This window comes from Danio aesculapii, chromosome 17, assembly GCF_903798145.1.
Source record: "Danio aesculapii chromosome 17, fDanAes4.1, whole genome shotgun sequence".
Lineage (NCBI taxonomy): Eukaryota > Metazoa > Chordata > Actinopteri > Cypriniformes > Danionidae > Danio > Danio aesculapii.
In genome coordinates, this window is record NC_079451.1 from 27,124,427 (window position 1) to 27,146,724 (window position 22,298).

The 22,298-nt window shown below is 33.9% G+C and overlaps 1 protein-coding gene across 1 annotated transcript; it reads left to right on the plus strand.

The window, feature by feature from the left end:
• Nucleotides 1–133: 133 nt before the first annotated feature.
• plb1 (phospholipase B1) lies at nucleotides 134–22,151 on the plus strand. Its single transcript, XM_056477412.1, has 42 exons — nucleotides 134–307; nucleotides 629–688; nucleotides 802–865; nucleotides 1,202–1,242; nucleotides 2,704–2,755; nucleotides 2,982–3,030; nucleotides 4,046–4,102; nucleotides 4,184–4,252; nucleotides 4,334–4,386; nucleotides 4,479–4,560; nucleotides 5,142–5,237; nucleotides 5,753–5,821; nucleotides 6,086–6,154; nucleotides 6,631–6,711; nucleotides 6,809–6,869; nucleotides 6,958–7,016; nucleotides 9,247–9,320; nucleotides 9,487–9,530; nucleotides 9,851–9,959; nucleotides 10,360–10,411; nucleotides 10,597–10,677; nucleotides 10,776–10,841; nucleotides 11,920–12,020; nucleotides 12,140–12,221; nucleotides 13,341–13,445; nucleotides 13,542–13,637; nucleotides 15,252–15,323; nucleotides 15,403–15,480; nucleotides 15,574–15,634; nucleotides 16,885–16,943; nucleotides 17,017–17,084; nucleotides 17,167–17,210; nucleotides 17,348–17,447; nucleotides 17,530–17,581; nucleotides 17,778–17,858; nucleotides 18,380–18,445; nucleotides 18,780–18,874; nucleotides 18,963–19,044; nucleotides 19,142–19,246; nucleotides 19,649–19,744; nucleotides 20,316–20,390; nucleotides 20,494–22,151. The coding sequence occupies exons 1-42, from the start codon at nucleotides 226–228 to the stop codon at nucleotides 20,746–20,748; spliced, it is 3,243 nt and encodes a 1,080-aa protein (XP_056333387.1). The 5' UTR covers nucleotides 134–225; the 3' UTR covers nucleotides 20,749–22,151.
• The last annotated feature ends 147 nt before the right edge of the window (nucleotides 22,152–22,298 follow it).

A 22,298-nucleotide genomic window follows, 5' to 3' on the forward strand; every position in this document is an offset into this window, starting at 1 on the left:
TGTCTTTTAACGTCTTACCTATAAACACCTTGATAGGTGACAGGCCAGATCTATTAAAATAAATCCCATGAGATACGTAAACTAACAGGAGGCGTGTCTGAGGATTTACAGTCACAAATCAGAGCAGGTGTCACTAAACATTTAAACAGTTCAGTTTCACAGCTGCTCTTTACTCTGGACGGATCCAAGCAAGTGAACCAACAAGAGAAGCAGGGGATTTTTCCCATGATGGCAATAAGCGATAAAATGTTTTCCTCCTTTGCACAGATTATCATCTTGGCACTTCTAGCAAGCTGGTTTTCAGCAGGTATTTCATCACTTTTTGTTATTCTGCTCTACTCCAATTCAATGCATGATGCTTCTGTAGATTATTTTCTGACACTTTAATGACTGCTTTTAGACATGGATCTCATTCTTTAGCCAGCTGAGAGGTTAATAATTAGTCTATCATTGGACAGATGTGAGATTTTATATATTTCAAACTTATTATCTGTCCTCTAATTGCGCTTTATCCAGGTCAATTTAGAAAAAGCATTTATATTTGTGTGACTCAAAATATTGTTCTTATATGTGACTTGTTTTCTTTAGCATGCAAATCAATGATTAATAAGGGTTTATTTTTTTGCAGTTGTTTCTAGTCCTCTATTTTGTGCAGATTCACCCCCCTCATCCAGCACTCCAGTTTCTGGTAAAAAAAAATCTAACTAAAGCCTTGTAAATAAGTTTTATCTAGATGTTTATCAATAAATAAACATCTAGGCTTGATGTCAATGTATAACTTACCTGTCATCCCTCTTACAGTCCATTCTCTGAGACCAGCTGATGTATCTGTGATATCGGGGATAGTCCTGTCTGATGTGGACAGGTATGTTCAAATAACAATTGCATCAAAACATTCAACTAAGCTACATTGGAACTGAGGCTGATTTGTAACCTTGAAAAAAGAGATTACAGCACTACAGCACTATAGTTTAAAAGAAGATGGCCTATTTAATACCTAAATTTAGGTCTTTCCCTGAACTGAATAGATAATTACCAAACATTTTTTTTCCAGACATAGTTCTTAACACATTGTCTGATTTTTTTGTAATGCATGTTTATAACTAACAGAGTCATAAAATAACAAATGCAAATTGATATTATTATTATTATGCAAATGAAATGATTATGTAATTAAAATGAAATTCATGGCTTTTTTCAGCGGCAGATCTGATGAAATCAGAGCCCTGAACATGCTGTCTGGTAAGGTTTTAGTCTTACTCTACAGAAATAAATGTAACACATTAATATAATGTATAGTATTAATTAACGTATGCTAATGAAATAACTAACATTGAGTTACAATGAGAAATATTTTATTCCATAATTTTTAATCTTTGCTAATATGAGTTAGTTAATAAAATATTTATTGTTAGTTAATGTTAGCTCAAATCTGCTGTTAATTTACTCACCCTCAGACCATTCTTCAGAACAACTAGGTTATAGCTAAAACCGTAGTTCTTGGTAATGTATATGGTAAGTTTAAAGTCAACAACAACTGACACAAAAATTAGGCAAAACAATCAGGCAGTTTAAGAACCTGAACATGGCACTGTAATAATATTTGCTTGATCAGTTTTCCATGTGTTATGATTCTATTTTTTAGGTTAGTCTATCCATGTATTTAAATTGCATTGGAGGACCTTTAGTTTTTAAAAAGTAAATTTTATTAATATTAGTAATAGTTTAAAAGGATATATTGTCTGAATTGGTGTTGTAAATTACGCTAACCTGGCAATAAATCACCAGTACTTTTTATGTTATTTTACAGAATTATAAGTATATTATTTTTAATACAATATTTTGATATAATGCAATTGATTATATTGATCAAGCTCACAGAGATCCTTCACATGTTTCTGTGTGATTGTCAGACTTGATTAAACCAGAGCTTTGTGTAAAGGTTTGAGAAAGATTTGGTTCGAGTCCTTGAAATGCAAGTCAAGGCCAGGGCAGAGATACACGTAACCATTTAACAAGCTGATTTCTCAGACATTAATATTCACAGATAATGTAAATTACAGTACATGACCTAGTGTATATAGCAGGAGTCAATTTGAATGAAAGACAAGAAATTATATATATATATTTTTAAATTCATCACTTTGATATAGGAACCATACGTGTTTTTTTTTTTTAGAAAAATATCCCTATCTCAATCAATGTAATAATAAAATCTTATCTTAGCGTGCACACTTAAGCACTTTGTTTTAGGCTGATTTGTCTCAGCCAGTCTGATATGATTGGTCTGTTCACTACTGTTTGGGATATGGTTATCTCATGGTTGTATTCTCATAGAGTATTCTCATTGCAGCTCTGTTTAACTTTGTTTCTCATCTTAAAAGTGCAATGTCATTTAGCGTTATATTTATCTTGAAAAATTAGGTTAGAGTGTAAAATTTGCTAAATAATCGTAATCATTTCTCAGCGTTTGTCAAAAATGGTAGGCTGATCAAAGGCAGACTGAAAGAAGGGGAAACAGAAACTGTACCGATAACCTATTGTCAAGTCAGGAAATTATGGGCAATGACCCATGTTAAGCACATGGTTATGTGAGGTTACAATAATGCGATTAACCAGTTACAGTATCTGAAAGAGAGACAGAAAGACTCAATAATGAACTTTCAAGTTACAAAATAACATGTTTTCACTTTTCTGTCTTAGAAATATTGTCCACCTTTAACCCTCATGTATCAGCTGTTCTACCTGACCAAAGGTACTACAGGAAAAAATATATATAGTATTATACAACATTACATATACACTAAACTTTATTATATTTATAATGACTGTGTGTGTGTGTGTGTGTGTGTGTGTGTGTGTGTGTGTGTGTGTGTGTGTGTGTGTGTGTGTGTGTGTGTGTGTGTGTGTGTGTGTGTGTGTGTGTGTGTGTGTGTGTGTGCGTGTGTGTGTGTGTGTGTGCGTGTGCGTGTGCGTGATAGGAGTTTAATGGAAAAAGCAGAAGACATGCAGTTCCTGGACCCCACTCAGGTACAGTAAATACTCCTTTGGACTTTTATGACCATTTGTCCCAGTCCTACAATTATCCAAGGTGTTATCTGAAGGTTTTGTTTGTCCTCGTTTGAGTATAAGTGACATTAACTGTGATAAGCCATTTTTTATTTACTTTAATCACTGTCACTACAGTTACAGGCGGTATCCACAGCTAAATTGAGAACAAAAAGTGCAGCTGAGATCCGGTATTTGTGCAAACATTAACAAACAACTTGATGTGAGATGTTGCAGTATTTGAAGAGGACAATGAATGAGCCAAAGCTCTTATTAACTATGAGATTCTGCAGGTTATTATGTCAGTTGGTGATGCCTGTAACTGTAAATGTGTCATTCAGTTCACTCAAATGATTTGTTAGATGGGGGAAAGATTCATTTAATTCTCATTGAATTATTCACCTAACTGTTATGTTTACAGCATTTATGTCTATAGTAAAAAATACTAGTAGTAATTTATAGTAAGTATTTTAGTGCTCTTGTATTAAACCATACAAAGTGTCACTATCTAACCGGAACTGATAAACTATAATAAATACTGTAGTATACTTTTGTTTTTATTACAGTAACTTGTCATGTATTGTAGAAAACTACAGTATTGGGTCGTTTTTTAACATCACTATAGCTGTGTAACTACATCACTGTATTACCACAACAAATTATTTCATCTCCTTTACTACAGTATGGTTTGAAAACACTAGTATTTACTGTAATATAAATGACTATAGTATTTTTGCATGTTGGGAGTGTGACTTGGTAGCATGAATTGATTGTCTTTGTTAGTATTTCTTTGGATAGAATAACTAGCAATATTGTGTCAAAAATATAAACTTACTTACATTGAACTGTATCACAAAGTAAATATTATAAACATTTATTTAATAAATTATAATTTATGAGGTAAGCACTCTTTAAAGTAAACATTATATGCCGTTAATTAGTTTTTTGCTATGAGAAATCTGCTATGAGAAACATCACTTGTGTCATTCTCTTTCAGTGGAAGTTGATCCTTCTCTTCATACCAGTTGATGAGATCTCTGTGTGTCCTGACCAGGTCAGACATTTGACCACAAATCCAATCAAGCTAAACAGTTAAACAATCAAACTCCAGATTTAATTCTGCATTTGTTCTTAGGATCTCACTGCAGTCATTGATGAAACAGTTAACAGAGTGGAGAAAACACTGGACTCTCTTAATGAGAAGGTGAAATGAGTCAATATCATCCAAACAAACATTTTTAATTAATAGAGTTCATTTACAATAACAGCTTTTTCTCCTTTCCAGTTGAAGCACACATTGGTTCATGTTGTGGTTTGGAGTGGACAGTCAAGGGACCAGTCAGTATTATGAGAACTTTCTCAATTGAACTCAATTCAAATAATATTCTTTGTTGAACAATTTTAATTTGTAAGATGTTTCTGCTTTTTAGAGTCTGCCAGTTCAACTGTGAGACAGGATATGATGAAAACAGACACAGACTGGATATGTTAGTGCTTATGGCTTCATTGCAGGTGTGTAAAATGAGTTTAAAATACACCTATGTCCACACACGAGTGGACTTAGTGATTTGAGGGCCCTAAGCAATTCCTGGTAGGGGCCCTAGCATTGAAACTCAAAACATTCTCTTTCTCTATAGATATTTCTTTTGTAAATAAACTGCATGTTAAAATATATTTTAAGTGGAACCTTTATCTACTTACAGTTTTTCTCAGTTGCTTTGGTGCATTTCTCACAACACTTCACATTTGCACAATAGTTCATGCATAGTAGCAGTTTCTCATTCCTTCCAACAAATTGCAATTGCTTTTGGACATGCATCAATAGTTTTCATACAACACTCTGCTGTTTTATAACATTATCATTTGCTTATGTCATGTCAGTCAAAATTAACTAAACTTGTGAATGCTGAATAATCATTCCATATAAAACAAATGGTCCTCGTTTCATTACTTGAGTCTAGTTTTCACTGAGAAATGGATAAAAATATACATTTTCAATATGTGGTGTACTCAGTTATGCTAAGCACTTTACATGTATGAGTTTTGCATATCATTGCTCATGTTGTTTGACATTTATTTGTTTTATTGAACAGGAATCTGTCAGTGCTCTTTTAGAGAGGAGAGGCTGGTTCAACGATCAAGAGGACTTCAGTGTAATGCTTCAGTCCAGTCCAGTGCTGACAGATCCAGTGAGTCTATAATATCCAAATATCATTTTAAATAGGTCACTAGACAGATGGACAGACAGACGGACAGATAGATAGATAGATAGATAGATAGATAGATAGATAGATAGATAGATAGATAGATAGATAGATAGATAGATAGATAGATAGATAGATAGATAGATAGATAGATAGATAGACAGACAGACAGACAGACAGACAGATAGAGAGACAGACAGACAGACAGACAGACAGACAGACAGACAGACGGATGGACAACTTTCATTGAATAAATGTGCACTTAAACTTATATAATTTATTTTCCCTTCAAGATATTAAATAACCAAAAATTATTGTAAATGATTATAAATCTAACCATTCCAATAATGAGATCTGAGACTTAATGTTATTTGTATTTAAAAGAAGCATCCCTTTTAAAAGAAACATACACTCTGGGCTACTGAAACAAGGCAACTACTTTAGCAATTTTTATGGACAATTTCTTATGCAAATATGTACTTTTTTTGTTTTAATTTCAGATGACATCACCTACGCCTGATTCCTCAAATGACATAAGCTTGGTTGTTTTACAACTCTGGGCTAATTTGGTAAGTTAATAATAATGCAAGCAAAGCATGTGTACAGTGTTTCCGTTAAGGTGAATTCCTGGACACTTTCAAGTTCTAAGGAGTAATAATAATAAAGACCCTGATGTGACTGATAACAGACCAGTAATCAGCTCTTGATGATAAGATTTAATCTGAAACCCATACAACCTAAAAGCCCATCTAATACCACGTATCTAATCTTGTTTTTATATAAGGAAGAACTTGAGCTTTCTTTCTAACCAATCTAAATTATTCTTTTTACAGCTCCAGCCAATCACAGACAAGACTGAGATGGATGGGCGGGGCGGAGTCACCGTTCCATGTCCTACTGAGGTGGTGAAAATATTTGATTTATGACCTCTTCAGCGTTCATAAAGCAAATTGCTGAATCAGAGTCTGTTCATAAATGCGCCTTTATCAGACCAAACTGTTCTCTTTACGTTTTACACAAGTTTTTGCCCTTCATATATGATAAGAACATTATACAATGGTGTATTTTCATTCACACGATATAGCACTAACATTGACAATGTCTAAAGATTAACTCACACCACACACTTTAGTCAGACTGGTGTAAACATCTGTTGGAGCACGTTTTTGCTGAACGAATATGTTTAATAGGCCTTTGTTGGGTCATAAAATGTCTAAGAAATTATGGTTATTGTCAGCATCTATAATGTGTGATTTGGCCTTTATATGTTTGCCTGTGAATGATTTTCTATGTTTAAGTCTGGATGTTCAAATTCTTTCGAAACAGACAGAAACATGCGCATACATTATGCTTTAGTAAACCTGCTGTTGTGTTTCAGGAAAAGCCATTTTTGCGAACACATCAAAATTCAGAGTCCAGAGCATCACAAACAGCAGATTCACATCTACTTGTCGACACAGTGAGTTCATTCTCACCAAAAGCTCGTCCTGCTGCTTGACATGTGTTTCTCTTGTACTGCATCTGTCAGGGGTGATTCAGCTTTCTGCATCTTTCAGGTGATGGGGAGTGAGCTCTACTGTGAGGACAGGGCTCCGTCCCCCAGCATCCCTACCTCAGGTAAACTGGGATCTCACACTGTAGTAGCTCTCACTATTTGGGAATTACAGGAGGCTTATATTCTCCTTTCTGTGTGTTTGTTCTGTAGTCCATACTTTACGGCCAGCGGACATCAAAGTGGTGGCAGCGATGGGTGACTCTTTGACGGTGATGATTTTTCTGTTTTATTAACAATATTTGCTGATCCTTCTTAAAATAAGCAAATTTACACCACAAAAAAAAGTTAAACGTTTTGAAAATACAATGAAAACAATAATAAAATAATATTGTATAATAATATTGTTTTCATTCATTCATTTTCTTTACGGCTTAGTCCCTTTATTAATTAGGGATCGCCACAGCGGAATGAATCCCCAACTTATCCAGCATATGTTTTACGCAGGGACTGCCCTTTCAGCCGCAACCCAACACTGGGAAACACCCATACACTCATTCAAACACATACACTACGGCCAATTTAGCTATAGTGCATGTCTTTGGACTGGTGGGGGAAACCGGAGTACCCGGTGGAAACCCACGCGAAAGTGGGGACAACATGCAAACTCCACATAGTAGACACAACTGTCACCCTAATATTGTTATTAATAAGAATATTTTTTGATGTATTTTTTATAGTAAAACTGAATTTGAGTTTGAAACTGAGTTTAAAAACAGCAATAATTTGAAATAGAAATTTTATAGCATCATAAATGTCTTTACTGTAGGCATTTGACATCTAATAATTATGGCACAATAAATGCAGAATGTTTTATTATTTTATATACTGTATCATGGTATTTTAATAAATTAGAAAAGAATGGTGGACACATTTCATTGTTGTCCTCTTATTATCAAATGTAATGGTTTTCAAATAACAGAAACTTTGTTTTGCATAAAAATAAAGTGTTACCACATGCAATGTCATACATTAGATAAACTACTCTAAAATTATTCACATTCAAAGACAGAATAATTTACGATATATTTTAAAGTGCCCACAATAACAATATTGTGTATATTTAGTACAAAATATAATGTATTACTAAATACCAACTTGTCTACTAGACTGATTTACTGTCACTTTGGGCCCATATCATACAATCGGTGCGATAAGGCGTTTTGTGCGATTTGTTGCTATTTTCAGACCAGTGAAACCCTAATTTTTACCTCTTACGCGACGTTGTTTAAATAGCAAATTCATTTGTGCTACTTTGTGGACTCATGTGTGCTGATGTAAAAAGGAGGTGTGTTAAAGCGCATTGTTGGCGCATTGCTATTTTGAGAAACTGAAATAGACCATGCCATTGACCAAGTAAAAGCTGGTATAAAGTCCAGAGTAGAGTGTGTCAGTTATGCCCTATGCTTCTTCAAACGCTTAATACACAGAGGATGTACAGTAATACACAAATATCCTTATATATAAAAAATAAAGAATTAAAATATTACAAAGATTATTTTCTACATAGATGTAAAAAGACTGCCTCCATGCTTTCTTCGTGTTCGGGGGCTTTTTCAGTTTATTCATGACAATTTGCATTTTTATTATAATGTTATTATTATTAGCAGTATTATTTATTATATGCATATTTATATTTGTTTTAATAAAAACAAGTTTAGATTTGTCCACCTGTCGGGTTTTGGAGATGTAAGCGTTAGTACATGGGGCATAAGAATAGGATATGTGTTTGGATATAACTCAGTTTTTTGACCACACTTTGTTAGTGTTTTGTTAGTTTTGAAACAAATCTTTGCACTTAACAAACAAAATTAAATACGTAGGCTAATGATTGTTTTCAGTGGAGTGCGTACAATACCATTTCCTCATCCACAAAAGTAAAGGAGTAAAGTAAAGAGTTAAAGTAAACTAAAGAGAAAGTAAAGAGGCCAAATAGAGGAGGCTCATTCTATATCCTCAAGCAGATGGTCTGTTTAACTGTTTTCTCGCTAGTGAAGTGTTCAGTTTTTCCACTTTCAAAGTCCACCATGTAAATAGCAAATGCGCCATGGCGCGACGCAACTGATTCTTAAAGGGAATGAGAGATGAGACTCTGATTGGTTTAATGCACGTTATGCTCAAAACACACAACTCATTTATTATTCAGAGAACCCTGTTAGACCATGCGCCATGGCACAAACCATATTTTTTTCGGCCTCTAAATAGCAAAAGTGGATTCAGACATGCCCTTTATGGTTTTGCACCATGCGCTTTAGACTTTGTGCCTGGATTGTTAAAATAGAGCCCTTTTATTAGTATAATTAATTTATTGATGTTTAAGTATGTTTATTATTTTATATTATATTCTTATTTTTTATTATTATTTATAATTTAAATAATTTATATTATTTTTATATTGATATGTGCAATTTTGTGATGTCATTTTCTTTGTCACCATAACAGGCAGCTAATGGGGTGGGTGCTGCTCAAAATAACCTGCTGGGTGTGATCACAGAGTACAGAGGCCTGTCATGGTGGTGAGTGTCTATCCTGATCATCCGGTTAACCACCAATTCAGTGCACACAAATGGTGCTGGTTTAATGCATGCTTTGTAGGATGCATGTCTAATCTGAATGATCAGTGATGTTTCATGAAGCAGAAGACAGTCATGTTTGATTCTGTTGGTTTTATCTGTCTTTCAGCATCGGTGGAGATAAGAACTTGTCATCTATAACCACTTTACCAAGTATGTGCAAGCTCTCATGAAAATATGATGATCTTATTGTTCTATATGGTAGATTTATATAGTTAAGTTTATTAAACCATTTAGTGATCACTGTACAAGAACAGCATTTTTTGAACACATTTTAGAAAAGATTGAACAGCTTTGCATAACTTGTAGTTCATGGATAAAGTTAGGCTTGAGCCCATCTTTAATAAACAGAAAGCCAAATGTGCTCACTCCAAAAATGCTCTTCAACTTTGGCTTTTTCAAGGCTTAAATGGATACATGAAGCTGATTTTGAGTGATTATGTAAGCTTACTATAATTTTCTTTGTCATTTAGACATACTGAAAGAGTTCAACCCCTCACTCAATGGCTATTCTGTGGGAAAAGGAGATGAGGATTCAGCACAAAGCTTTCTGAACCAAGCAGTACCTGGAGCCAAAGCTGAGTGAGTCACTTCACGTCTAATAAACCAATAGATAACGAATCATTAAACTTATTTTAAAATATAATTTTTCCTAAGATGAAAAAGCTATCGTTATTCAATCTTCAATATGACATGATCCTTCATATATCATTTTAACACATCTATTTGATTCTCAAGGAACATCCGTGATTCTGACACTTTTCTTTGAAGAATAATTCAAGAGATCGGTATTTATTAGAAAAAAATCCTTAGTAAAATGATTAAAGTCTTTATTGTCACTTTCAATCTTATTTTGATTTAATGCATCTTTGCTATTTAATGTCTCAATAAAAGATAATCTTACTGGCACCAGACTTTTTAAAGATAATGTAAATAAAGTACTATTAAAAGATACTAAATGTCTAGTTTTGCCATTTTGCAGTGATATGGTGAAGCAGGCTCATGCTGTTGTTAAAAGAATGAAGGAAGACTCAGTAAGTCATTTGCAATATATTCTCATATACATACATTTGCTTTTCTATTGTGTTTTTTTTTTTTTGTCTTTTTAATTTTCTTAACATATTGAATATTATTGTACTTGTTGGGATTATTTATCCCACAGTATAGACAAAAACTAAGCAGCACACTACATATGAACCTTTCTGATTATTTCTTTCAGAGAATTGATTTCGAGAATGACTGGAAGATGATCACAGTCTTCATTGGAGGAAATGACTTATGTGCCCACTGCTCTGATACTGTATGCTGACATTAATAGAGATTGATTGATTTATTATCGTTTCATAATTAGATCTGTAATTAGTGTCTCTATCTCTCTTTATCTCTATATGCCCTCAGCGGTACTATTCTTCTGATAACATTGTGAAGTATATTCGTGAGGCTCTGGACATTTTGCACAATGAGGTGAGGCTGTTTTGGCACTGATTTTGTCCTTCTTGATACAGACATAATGTTGGTTTTAAATCAGGTTTTAAAAACTGTGAATAATTCATTTTATAAAGAGATAGTCCCTGTTATCTGTTTGAAAGAAAGAAAGAAAGAAAGAAAGAAAGAAAGAAAGAAAGAAAGAAAGAAAGAAAGAAAGAAAGAAAGAAAGAAAGAAAGAAAGAAAGAAAGAAAGAAAGAAAGAAAGAAAGAAAGAAAGAAAGAAAGAAAGAAAATGGCATTTCTGTACTATTTCTGTGTGCAGTATGTGATCCAAGACCACATAACCAGCCATAAGTGGTTAAATCAGGGGTGGCCGAACTTGGTCCTGGAGGGCCGGTTTCCTGCAAAGTCTAGTTCCAACCCTAATCAGACACACCTGGGCTAGCTAATCAAGTTCTTGCTTTTTAGAAACATCCGTGCAGGTGTGTTGAGGCAAGTTGGAGTTAAAATCTGTAGGAAACTGGCCCTCCAGGACAGAGTTTGGGCACCCCTGGTCTAAATTGATATCAAGACATTTATACATTACATTAAAAGCTGAAAAAGCTTTACATTGATGTTTGGTTTGTTAGGATATGATTATATTTGTCAAAGATTATTTGAATATCTGGAACCTGAGTATAAAAAAATAAAAATAAGTGGTATTAAATATGAAAAGTTTTGTATAGATGAAATTTCTGACTTTAAGACTTTTCTATACACTGTAAAATTGATGGGTTCTACACAATCGCTTTGTGTTGGGACAACATGATGGAATTACGTTAACTTATTCATTTTTTAACAAATTTAAGGGGATTGAATTTAAAACAATTGGGTTGTCCCCTACAAAAAAACAATACTTACGTTGTTTCAGCTCGATTTGAGTGTATTTTTCTTGTTATATGTTATTGACTTAAAAATGTTTAAATGATTTAATGTTAGTTTTGATAGGCCTGTATTGTAAAGCAAAAACTATGATAAAATGCAGTTATTCATCTGTTAGCTAGACTTCGCAAAGCTTCTCAGAACAAATATTTCCCTGCAGCTAGTATTGATTCAGTCATGTCTTGTTCTCCAGGTTCCTCGAGCTCTGGTGAACCTCGTGGAGCTGCTGGATATAGTTCCCCTTCGTGCACTTCATAAGGACAAAAGCAATGGTTGCCCTACCTGGCTGGTCAAGTACGTTTTGTCTTGTACAAAACTGATTCTCCTCATTTCTGTCAGATTAATTTAGACTGATATCTGTAGGTTGTTCAAACAAGTCATGAATGATTTTTCTTTGCTTTTATATTTTTTAGTATTGTGTGTCGTTGTGTTCTGCAACCTAAAGATGAATCTCATGAATTCCAAACATTGCAGGAGTTTAACAAAGCATATCAGGTACACAACTTATTCATTTTAATTATTAGTTCTTTCAGGTTTTGCCATTCATTAGTGGCCAATATGACTGAGAATATATGGACAAAAACAGCTCAGATTTACTTTACTTGTAATTCATATGACAAATGTAAATCTATTAATCTTTCACAAAAGTATAGCATGATTATACTTAGATAAAATGTAATTAAATGGAATTTTTTGCTCTTTATTGCTCAATATTCCTTTTTAAGAAATATAACTTTAAATGCACTGTAAAAGATTGCTGCCTTAAATGTATTTGTTGAATCAAATAAACTTTCTAGTCATCTCAACTTACATCATCAAACTGACTAAAAATATTACGTTAAACTTTGTATAAATTAAACCTGTTAAAATAAGTTGAAGCAACATAAAAATATTTATTGTTTTCACTTTTTGTCATTAGATTTTTTAGTTTGCTTAGTTTTATGATGAAAACTCATTGCAATTGTGGTGGGAAAAGCACAGCCCACTTGTTGAACAAGCAAATACATTAATTTGCTAAATATACTTGAGCATGATTTTCTAATTCTAATGATTTTGTTAACTTAGAAGAAATTTTGCAGCAAAGCATTTTTGATTTTGATCATTTAATTCTTTGTGTATCTAATATCATAAAGTTAGTTAAGAGGTAAACAGGTTCTGTCAAAACAAATGCTGCAAATATTGCATCAAATTTTGAGAATAGCAGCTGCAAAAGTATTTTTGGACAAAAGATTTTTTTTAAATGTCCTAAATTATGGATTTGTTGATTTTTGATATTACACTATAGTTACTTTATTTTGATTGTCCGTTAGTTGAATTTAAGTTACATTGCATACATGCCAACTAATTCTGATTAGATTACAAGTAGACTGTTGGGTTGGGGTTAGGGTTAGCGTAAGTTGACATGTACTTGCAAAGTTTCTTATAGTCAGTTAAATATCTGTTGAAGGAGCAGAATCAACAGATATTAAGCAGACAGTCTACTACTCAAATGGACCATCAAAATAAAGTGTTAACCACTATAGCTATGAATTGAAAAAAATGATTTCAAAATTAATATGATTGAAAAATGTAACTGGTTAAAAGTCCAGTATACTGAATGAGTTTTATTTTCAGCGTGGGATGTGGGAGCTGGTGGATTCTGGCCGATATGACACTCATGATAACTTCACTGTGGTCCTGCAGCCATTCTTGAGAAATGTTTTTCTTCCTTTAATGGAGGTGCAGAACAATCTTTTATCATTTACAGCACAGACTGTCCTTTCTTGATCAGCTTGTTCTCAATCTCCTTCGGTCATTGATTTCATGCTCTTTTAGGACGGGAGACCTGACCGTTCTTATTTCTCTCCGGACTGTTTTCATCTCAGTCAGAAAGCTCACACACTCATGGCTCGGGCTCTCTGGAACAACCTGGTCAGTATTTCATAGAAAAAGATCCATGGCATAGAGCAAGTGTCCCATTTTAGTGTACGCATTTTAAATAGCCATTTTAAACACATAGAAAGCATATTACATGCAAGCTTAACATATACATAATACATAAATAAAAATATAAAAATATGGGTGAAATAATTTTCCGTTGTCATTTAGCTTAACAGATGTATTTATGTAAATGTATTTCATTTTGACCTGAACCTGCGCTTAATTAAAATATAAGAGAACATTTATATTAAATCATGTATTTTGAATACTTAAAAAAAATTTGTTGACAAATGGGTTAAACAAACGGGTGTTTTGAAGAATAGAGAAGTATAAATATTTATAAAATGACAATTAATTAGTATTTTTGGCATGCACTATATAGTCTTTTAAAGGGTTATCATATGCTGTGATGGATGTCTTTTGTAAATCATGCTAAAAATGTACACTCACCGGCCACTTTATTAGGTACACCTTACTAGTGCCAGGTTGGACCCCCTTTTGCCTTGAGAACTGCCTAATCCTTTGTGACATTGATTCAACAAGGTACTGAACATATTCCTCAGAGATTTCGGTCTATATTGACATGATAATATCACGCAGTTGCTGCAGATTTGTCGGCTGCACATCCATGATGTGAATCTCCAGTTCTACCATATCCCAAAGGTGCTCTATTGGATTGAGTTCTGGTGGCCATTTGAGTACAATGAACTCATTGTCATGTTAAAAAAAGCGCTTCGTGATATGGCATGTTTTCTTGCTGGAAGAAGCCATCAAAAGATGGGTACACTGTGGTCATAAATGGATGGACATGGTCAGCAACAATACTCAAGACCACACCATTACACCACCACCTGCCTGAACTGTTGATAAAAGGCAGGATACTCGGGTTGAACTGCAGAAGATCGTCTTGATCATGTCTACCTAAATGCATTGAGTTGCTGCCATGTGATTGACTGATTAGAAATTTGTGTTAATGAGCAGTTGGACAGGTGTACCTAATAAAGTGGCCGGAGAGTTAGTCACATTTTTGCTCAGAAAATATAATTAAACAAGACACTGTCCAAGGTTTGGTTGCAGGCTATTTCAATATGTTGATGTACTTCAAACTGAAACAGAATATTGAATAGGGGCGATGCTTTCTTTTTTGTATCATTCCCTCATAGCAAGCTAAAGTTAAGAGAGGGTTTTGATAGAGTGAAAAAGGGTTGCCATGGAAGCCCTTAGGTTGACATCAACAGAGGGACCGCCACTCCAAATGTTGAAGCAAATAGTTTAATTGAAGATTAAAATAAACAGTGGATTGTCTTTATAAGTGGATTAAATTAATTATTTACTCCAATAATAACTATATGATCTAGAAAAAAACATTTGGATTTTGATCAGACTTTAAAGTTGTCTGTAATAAACATTTCCCTTTTTTGTTTTGATGTTTGAAAAGTCTTGCTTCAGACAAACGATAAAGCTGCATTTAATTTGACCAGTTTGTAAAACTGTATTTCAAGAGGAAAACACAAATAAAAAATGGTCATAATATACTGCATCATCATTTTTTTCATAGCATGCCTAATCCAAAATATTTCCTGCATTATTACCTCCCTCCCTCAGATGGAGCCTTTAGGTAACAAGACAGATAAAGAGGATTTCACTGCAGGAATCTCTCTTAAATGCCCAGAAACAGTGAGTTTACTTATACAGTATACATATATGTCCTATGTTAATTCTATAATTCTGTCAACACTTTCATTTTCTTCTTCAGTCTTCCCCCTATTTGAGGACATTTTATAATAGCAATTACACATACAACATACCTGAACCTACTCCTCCACCTCCAACAGTAAGTCAAACAGATATTAATAATGGATGTAACGCAGCTTAAGAGAGATCAGTGTGTTATGTATTGTAACATGACTCTTGCCTTTCAATTTAGAACTGGGGAAGTGATTTCTCATGTGTGGACACAGCGCCCTCTAACACTTTACCAACATCTGGTAAGAAAAAAAATAACAATTATATAGATTTTACTATCAATTAACTAATTAGTGAAATCAAAATAAAATAAAAAATAAATAAAATAAGATGAAATAAAATAAAATAAAATGAAAAAGGTGGTTCAATCTGCTGAGGCGACCCCTGATTAAAAAAGGGACTAAGCCGAAAATAAAATGAATAAAATGAATAAAATGAATAAAATGAATAAAATGAATAAAATAAAATAAAATAAAATAAAATAAAATAAAATAAAATAAAATAAAATAAAATAAAATAAAATAAAATAAAATAAAATAAAATAAAATAATAAATAAAAAAAAAATTAAAGGCGACGTAGTGGCGCAGTAGGGAGTGCTGTCCCACCACAGCAAGAAGGTCGCTGGTTCGAGCCTCGGCTTCTGTGTGGAGTTTGCATATTCTCCCTGCGTTAGCATAGGTTTCTTCCAGGTACAGGTGAATTGGGTAGGCTAAATTGTCCGTAGTGTATGAGTGTGTATGGATGTTTCCAAGAGATGGGTTGCAGCTGGAGAGGCATCTGCTGCGTAAAACATGTGATAGATAAGTTGGTGGTTCATTCTGCTGTGGCGACCCCGGATTAATAAAGTGACTAGGCCGAAAATAAAATAAAATTAAATTAAATTAAATAATATTTAAAATAAAATAAAATAGGTGGTTCATTTTGCTGTGGTGACCACTGATTAATAAAGGGACTAAGCCGAAAATAATAAAATAAAATAAAATAAATAAAATAAAATAAAATAAAATAAAATAAAATAAAATAAAATAAAATAAAATAAAATAAAATAGGTAAACTACATTAAATTTGTCATCTGAGACATTTTCCACCAAAGAAACGGAGGTCATTTGTCTTTTAGTTTTTAGTATTTTAATCTAAATTGTATCTAAATGTATCTATAAATGAAAGATGCCACATATGTTGTCCATAGAGGTTAAACTGAAATATTGTTTAATGCAACTGAATTTTTTAAGTAATACTTTTTGAAAAACTTATAAGAACACATAAAAAATTAGCAGAAAAACTTAACAACTGAGAAATATTATTGACATTCATGAGTTCAGAAAAAATCAGACAACACGTTTCAGTTTCTACAGATATTCTGGCGTGATTCATTATCTTTCGTTGATTGTGATTTTATGATTGATTAACTTTTATCTTCTTAGGTTCAAGTAGTGCTTTGTTCTTGTGTTTGTGTACCCAGGCATTCATGTAATACAATTTCTTTATCAGTTCACAGTCTGCGTCCAGGTGACATTAAAGTAGTGGCGGCTCTTGGAGATTCACTAACCGTAAGTGTGCTTGTATATTTGTGTATCTTGCTGTGTTTCATCATTCTCTAAGAATAATTTTTTCTCTCATCAGGCTGGATTTGGTGCAAAAGCTAAAAACCTTCTCCAGCTGCCGGATGAGGAGCGTGGAGTTTCCTGGAGGTCAGATGTCAAACTTTGCTTAAGGAGCTGTTTACATACATGATATATTTCTTATATTCTAAGTTTTTAATTTGATTGACAGCATTGGTGGGGATGATACATTGGAGACTGTCACCACATTACCTAGTGAGTATTTCCTTGTGTAACACTTTATCTGCTTTGTTTTAAATGGTTACTTTGGGTAGGAATTAAACTTACTAAAAAATAATTGGGTAGGAATAAAACTTGTTTAAAAACATCATTATATCATTATATATTATCAGACATCTTCAAGAAGTTCAACCCAAGTGTTTTCGGCTTCTCAAAGGGGAAAAGTAAACGACCAAATGGCTTCAATATGGCAGTGGGTGGTGCCAAAGCACAGTGAGAAACACACATAAACGCATATAACACAAAGACAATACACAAAATCCTCCCAGCTAATGCTTTCTTTCTACATATTCAGGAATATACCAGCACAAGCGAGGGATCTCATCACAGCTTTGAAGGAAAGCAAGGTTAGTATGCTTGTTCAGTCTATTAAGTTGTTCTAAACCATTGTACGGTAATAAATAAAAACATTTCATGCATTTTATACCGTTTCTTTCCTATATAAAATAATTTATATGTAATTATGTGCCAACTCCAGCAAATTCCACCAATTTTTTTGTTTGGCAATAAATGTGTTTGTTCCACACTGCTCTCTCTTTTCAGGACGTGGACTTTGAGAAGGATTGGAAACTGGTGACATTGTTTATAGGAGGAAATGACCTTTGCCAGTACTGTCATGACCGGGTGAGTGAATGATTCTTAATAAATGCTCTCAGAGGCACATCATAAATGGTTTCTTTTTGCGTCAGAGCACCTCGGTAGTGAATTTTAATACACTGATATTAGCAGCGAGATGTGCCATTGCTGTATTTTAAATGTAATTTAATGTAATCAAAATTATTTTCATTTATATAGACCTACAAAATGAAACCAAATAAATAAATATATTAAACACATTATTATGCTTGCCAGGACAGTAGTTGGCAATGTCACGTTGTAAAGAATCGTTGTGCACATACAGTCCTGAATCCAGATCCTAATGTTTTGGTTGAAAAGCAATATGCATGGAGTCACTTTTATCACAAAAGCTTTTTAATAATGCACAAAATAACCATAATATTTCCAAAAACTAGGATTTTCAGCCCCTGAATATGTCGTTGTCATGTAATTCTATTGTCAAAACTATTTTGAGAAAAATCTAAGTATGCCTAAACTTGAAAACAGCAGTTCAATTTTGCTTTGTGTGTTGTTTTTTCTGTACTCAGGCTGCTCTGTCCTCTTCTAAGTACATCGGTCACATCAGAGACAGTCTGGACATGCTTTACAATGAGGTGAGAAAGACACTAAACCTCACTTTCATATAACTGATTAAATCATCTGGCTGTGTATCAGACATTATTCAATTCTAATGAGTTCAAAAATATTTAGAAGTATTATTTTCATGAGAATTGCTCACTTTTTTGACATAAAACATTATTTTATGTTTATTATCCAGTGCTTGCGTACTTATTTTGATATTCTACTGACTGGACTGGAGATTAAAAACTGCCTTATATTTCCATGTGCATAATTATTAAGTAGCTTTTTTTTTTAAAGGACCCAAAAATGAGATATAACTTGCTCTGAAAAATCTTTAACCACTGGACAAAAACTGTGTTTGTGCAGGTTCCCAGAGTGCTGGTGAATTTAGTGGAAATCTTACAGGTTGAGGATCTGCGATTGATAAAGAGGGACACACTGGGCTGCAGCCTCCTCCAAAAGTAAATCAACCAGTCATTAAATTATACTCTGAAATGATCATTCTAATGTACACCAACATTTTCATGAGTGTGTGTGTATGTGTGACAGAAACTTGTGTCCGTGTTTTCTGAGTCCACGTGAAAACTCTCCACAAATGAATGAAATGAAGAAGGTCAACAGAGATCTGCAGGTCTGCAGCCAAAGAAGCTGTCTGTTCATTTAAAGCTGGTTAGCTGTGTGGACTTGACATTCAGTAATAAAAGTGTTGTTGTTGTTTTCTGTGTCAGGAGGAGACTGAAAGGCTGGTGTATGGGGGACGGTATGATGGAAGACATGACTTTGCAGTGGTGCTACAGCCCTTTTTTGAGAACACTGTTGTTCCAATGGTCAAGGTTTGTGCCCTAAAACATTACAAAGAGTTATGAAATCTCATATAAACAACATGTTCAGACAACAAATATAGTCAAAGAATTTCAGAATCAGGGCCAATGCTATAAAATAATTATCTAATTTTTAAGATAAACTACCACATTTCATTAATTTGTGTTCATACACCAGTGTTTTGAAGTAGTAACATTTACAGAACACATACTTTTCCAAAAAAACAGAACGTAATGTCAACAAAAATCCTAAAAAGGCAAGTGAATTCTCGGAAAGTCATTTTACAGTTATTCACATATATTTTAGGGAAATTTACTGTTGCAGGTTACAAATTTTTACAGTAGCATTTTTACAGTTTTACCATTGAAAGTCATTTTTTACAGTGTTGCAACTAATTTATCTCTCTGCATTAGGATGGCAAACCAGACGTGTCTTACTTTTCTGTGGACTGTTTTCATTTCTCTGAGCGTGGACATGCAGAGATGGCTATTGCACTCTGGAACAACATGGTAAATGAATATGAACTTATACACACACAAGCTGTCTCCCAAATGACACACTTTGCACGTTTACACTACACTTATACACTCAACCATGTAGTGTTTGATCTTAGTGTCATTCCAAATGGAACATTAAGGATTTTTTACTCATTTAAACTGTTTCCTAGACGATGTTCAACAGTTGCAAACTTAGTGAAATAAATCAACAAAATAACAAATAGTAGCTGTTGGAGTACAACCACATTCACAATCAGGAGGTGGTGTAATTATATCAATTGAAGAATTTTGTTTGTCCAACCAAAAATTAATAGTAAAGGTAATGAATAGAGTAAACCATCCACAGCATCCAAGCCAAGTCCATCATCCAGGTATTTTAGGGTTTTGTTTTTGTGTGTGTGCGCGTGTGTGTGCGTGTGTGTGTGTGTGTGTGCGTGCGTGTGTGTGTGTGTGTGAATGCACTATATATACTGTTTATACAGAAAATGTGTTGTATAGTGCATAGGTATGTAATTTGGAATGCAGTTCCAATCTCAGAGAATCTTCCCCATGTTAAATATGCCCTTGTCCTTCTCTGCTTTAGCTGGAGCCTGTAGGGAGTAAACAGAACTACAATAATTTCACATATGACCGCAGTAAGATCCGATGCCCCACAGAGGTGAGTAAATAACCAATGTAAATCACTGTTTGACATAGAACAGTCACTACAATGTGATTTAAATTGTCCTTAAATTAATGTTTTTACTTTATGTCTTCTCCAGGAGCATCCTTTTATCTTTACACGAATAAACAGTGGCCCTGATGTCCCTGTGACTACAGTTCCCACCACAGTCCTACCAGGCACCCCTTTACCTGCTGACTGTCCCAATGATGTTGTGCCAGCCTGGGCAGCTGCAGTTCTGGCTGTAGGAGGATTGATGATCGGTTGGGTCGTCACCTGGATGATCTTCTACTATAGAGAACGACGAAACAGAAAGAGAAACCAGATCAATGAAATGAGTGGAACAAAGTTTTAATACGATTTTTAAAATAATAATTAAGTTAATTATGTAAAGGTGTCTTTACACAGCTGAGTTAAAGCTGCACTTTCTCTGATTAAAGTTCAGTGTAAAGTAGCTGCAATGCAAATGCATTCATGCCACCTCTGAGAGTCTGAGAGTGTGTAAAAATACTATAAATGCCAATTCAGAAGTATATCTGTGCTACTGTTGCAGTGTAAATTTGGTCGTTGAGCCTAAACTGTAATCATCTTTCCCCTAAAAGAAACATTTTTGTATTTTTTTAAGTATGTATATTTAATGAATGTATTTTATGAACAGTTTTAACTCATGAGCATAAGCAGAAGATGAAGTGTTCAGATGTCTATAAATTAATTTATTGTTGTAAATTATTTATGAAATATTTTTAATAATATGATTGTTTTATAATCAACAGAATAATGTAGAAAAAAATTTATATATTTTAATGAAACAAAAAAAGTTATATTTAATAATTATTTTCTTACAACTTTTGACCTGTGTTCCCATGAGCAACTTATTTTTCATTAAATTGTGTCATTACACAAGACGTTTTTGTTTTGTTTTATACATGATATTGTACATAATGTGTAACAAATACTAATCTATATTAGTCATTTTACACTACCTGACAAAAGTCTTGTTGTCAATCCCAGTTGTAAGAGCAACAAATAATAACTTGACTTCTAGTTGATCGTTTGGAAAAGTGTCAGAAGGTAGATTTTTCTGATAATTCGTCTGTTGAACTGCATCACAATCATCACAAATATTGCAAAAGACCTATTGTAGCCCGCATGGAACTAAGATTCTCACAGAAATCAGTCTGATTTTGTGAAGGAAAAATTGCGGTTTGGGGTTACATGCAGTCTGGGGGCGTGTGAGAGATCTGCCGAGTGGATGGCAACATCAACAGCCTGAGAAATCAAGACATTTGTGCTGCCCGTTACATTACAAACCACAGGAGAAGGAAAATTCTTCAGCAGGATGGCGCTCTTCATACTTCAGCCTCCACATCAAAGTTCCTGAAAGCAAAGATGGTCAAGTTGCTCCAGGATTGGCCAGCCCAGTCACCAGAAATAAACATTATTGAGCATGTCTGGGGTAAGATGAAGAAGAGGGCATTGAAGATGAATCCAGAGAATCTTGATAAACTCTGGGAGTCCTACAAGAATGTTTTCTTTGCCATTCCAGATGACTTGATTAATAAGTTATTTGAGTTATTGCAGAGATGTATGGATGCAGTCGTCCAAGATCATGGGAGTCATACACAATATTTATTATTTTTCCACTACAACATGACTTTATATTCTATGCTGTACATTATTTCTGTTAAGTGACAAGACTTTTGTCTAAGCAAAGTCAGACCTTACTGTCCTAATTAAATAAATAAAAATCAAGTGTAATCTAGAGGCCTTTGCCTTTCATATAAGCCACTTTTGATACCAAATGATCAACTTGAAATCAATTTATTGTTGTTGTCCCTAAAATTTGGATAGGTGACAAGACTTTTGTCAGGTAGTTTACATCAGTGGAAACAAATATTTGTCTTT

Excerpts from the sequence above, each read along its gene's own strand:
- plb1 (XM_056477412.1), top strand. The coding sequence starts at position 226 with ATGATGGCAATAAGCGATAAAATGTTTTCCTCCTTTGCACAGATTATC. Across the intron at positions 7,017-9,246 it reads CGATGGGTGACTCTTTGACG|GCAGCTAATGGGGTGGGTGC; the intron begins GTGATGATTTTT and ends TCACCATAACAG. Across the intron at positions 12,222-13,340 it reads AGTTTAACAAAGCATATCAG|CGTGGGATGTGGGAGCTGGT; the intron begins GTACACAACTTA and ends TTTTATTTTCAG.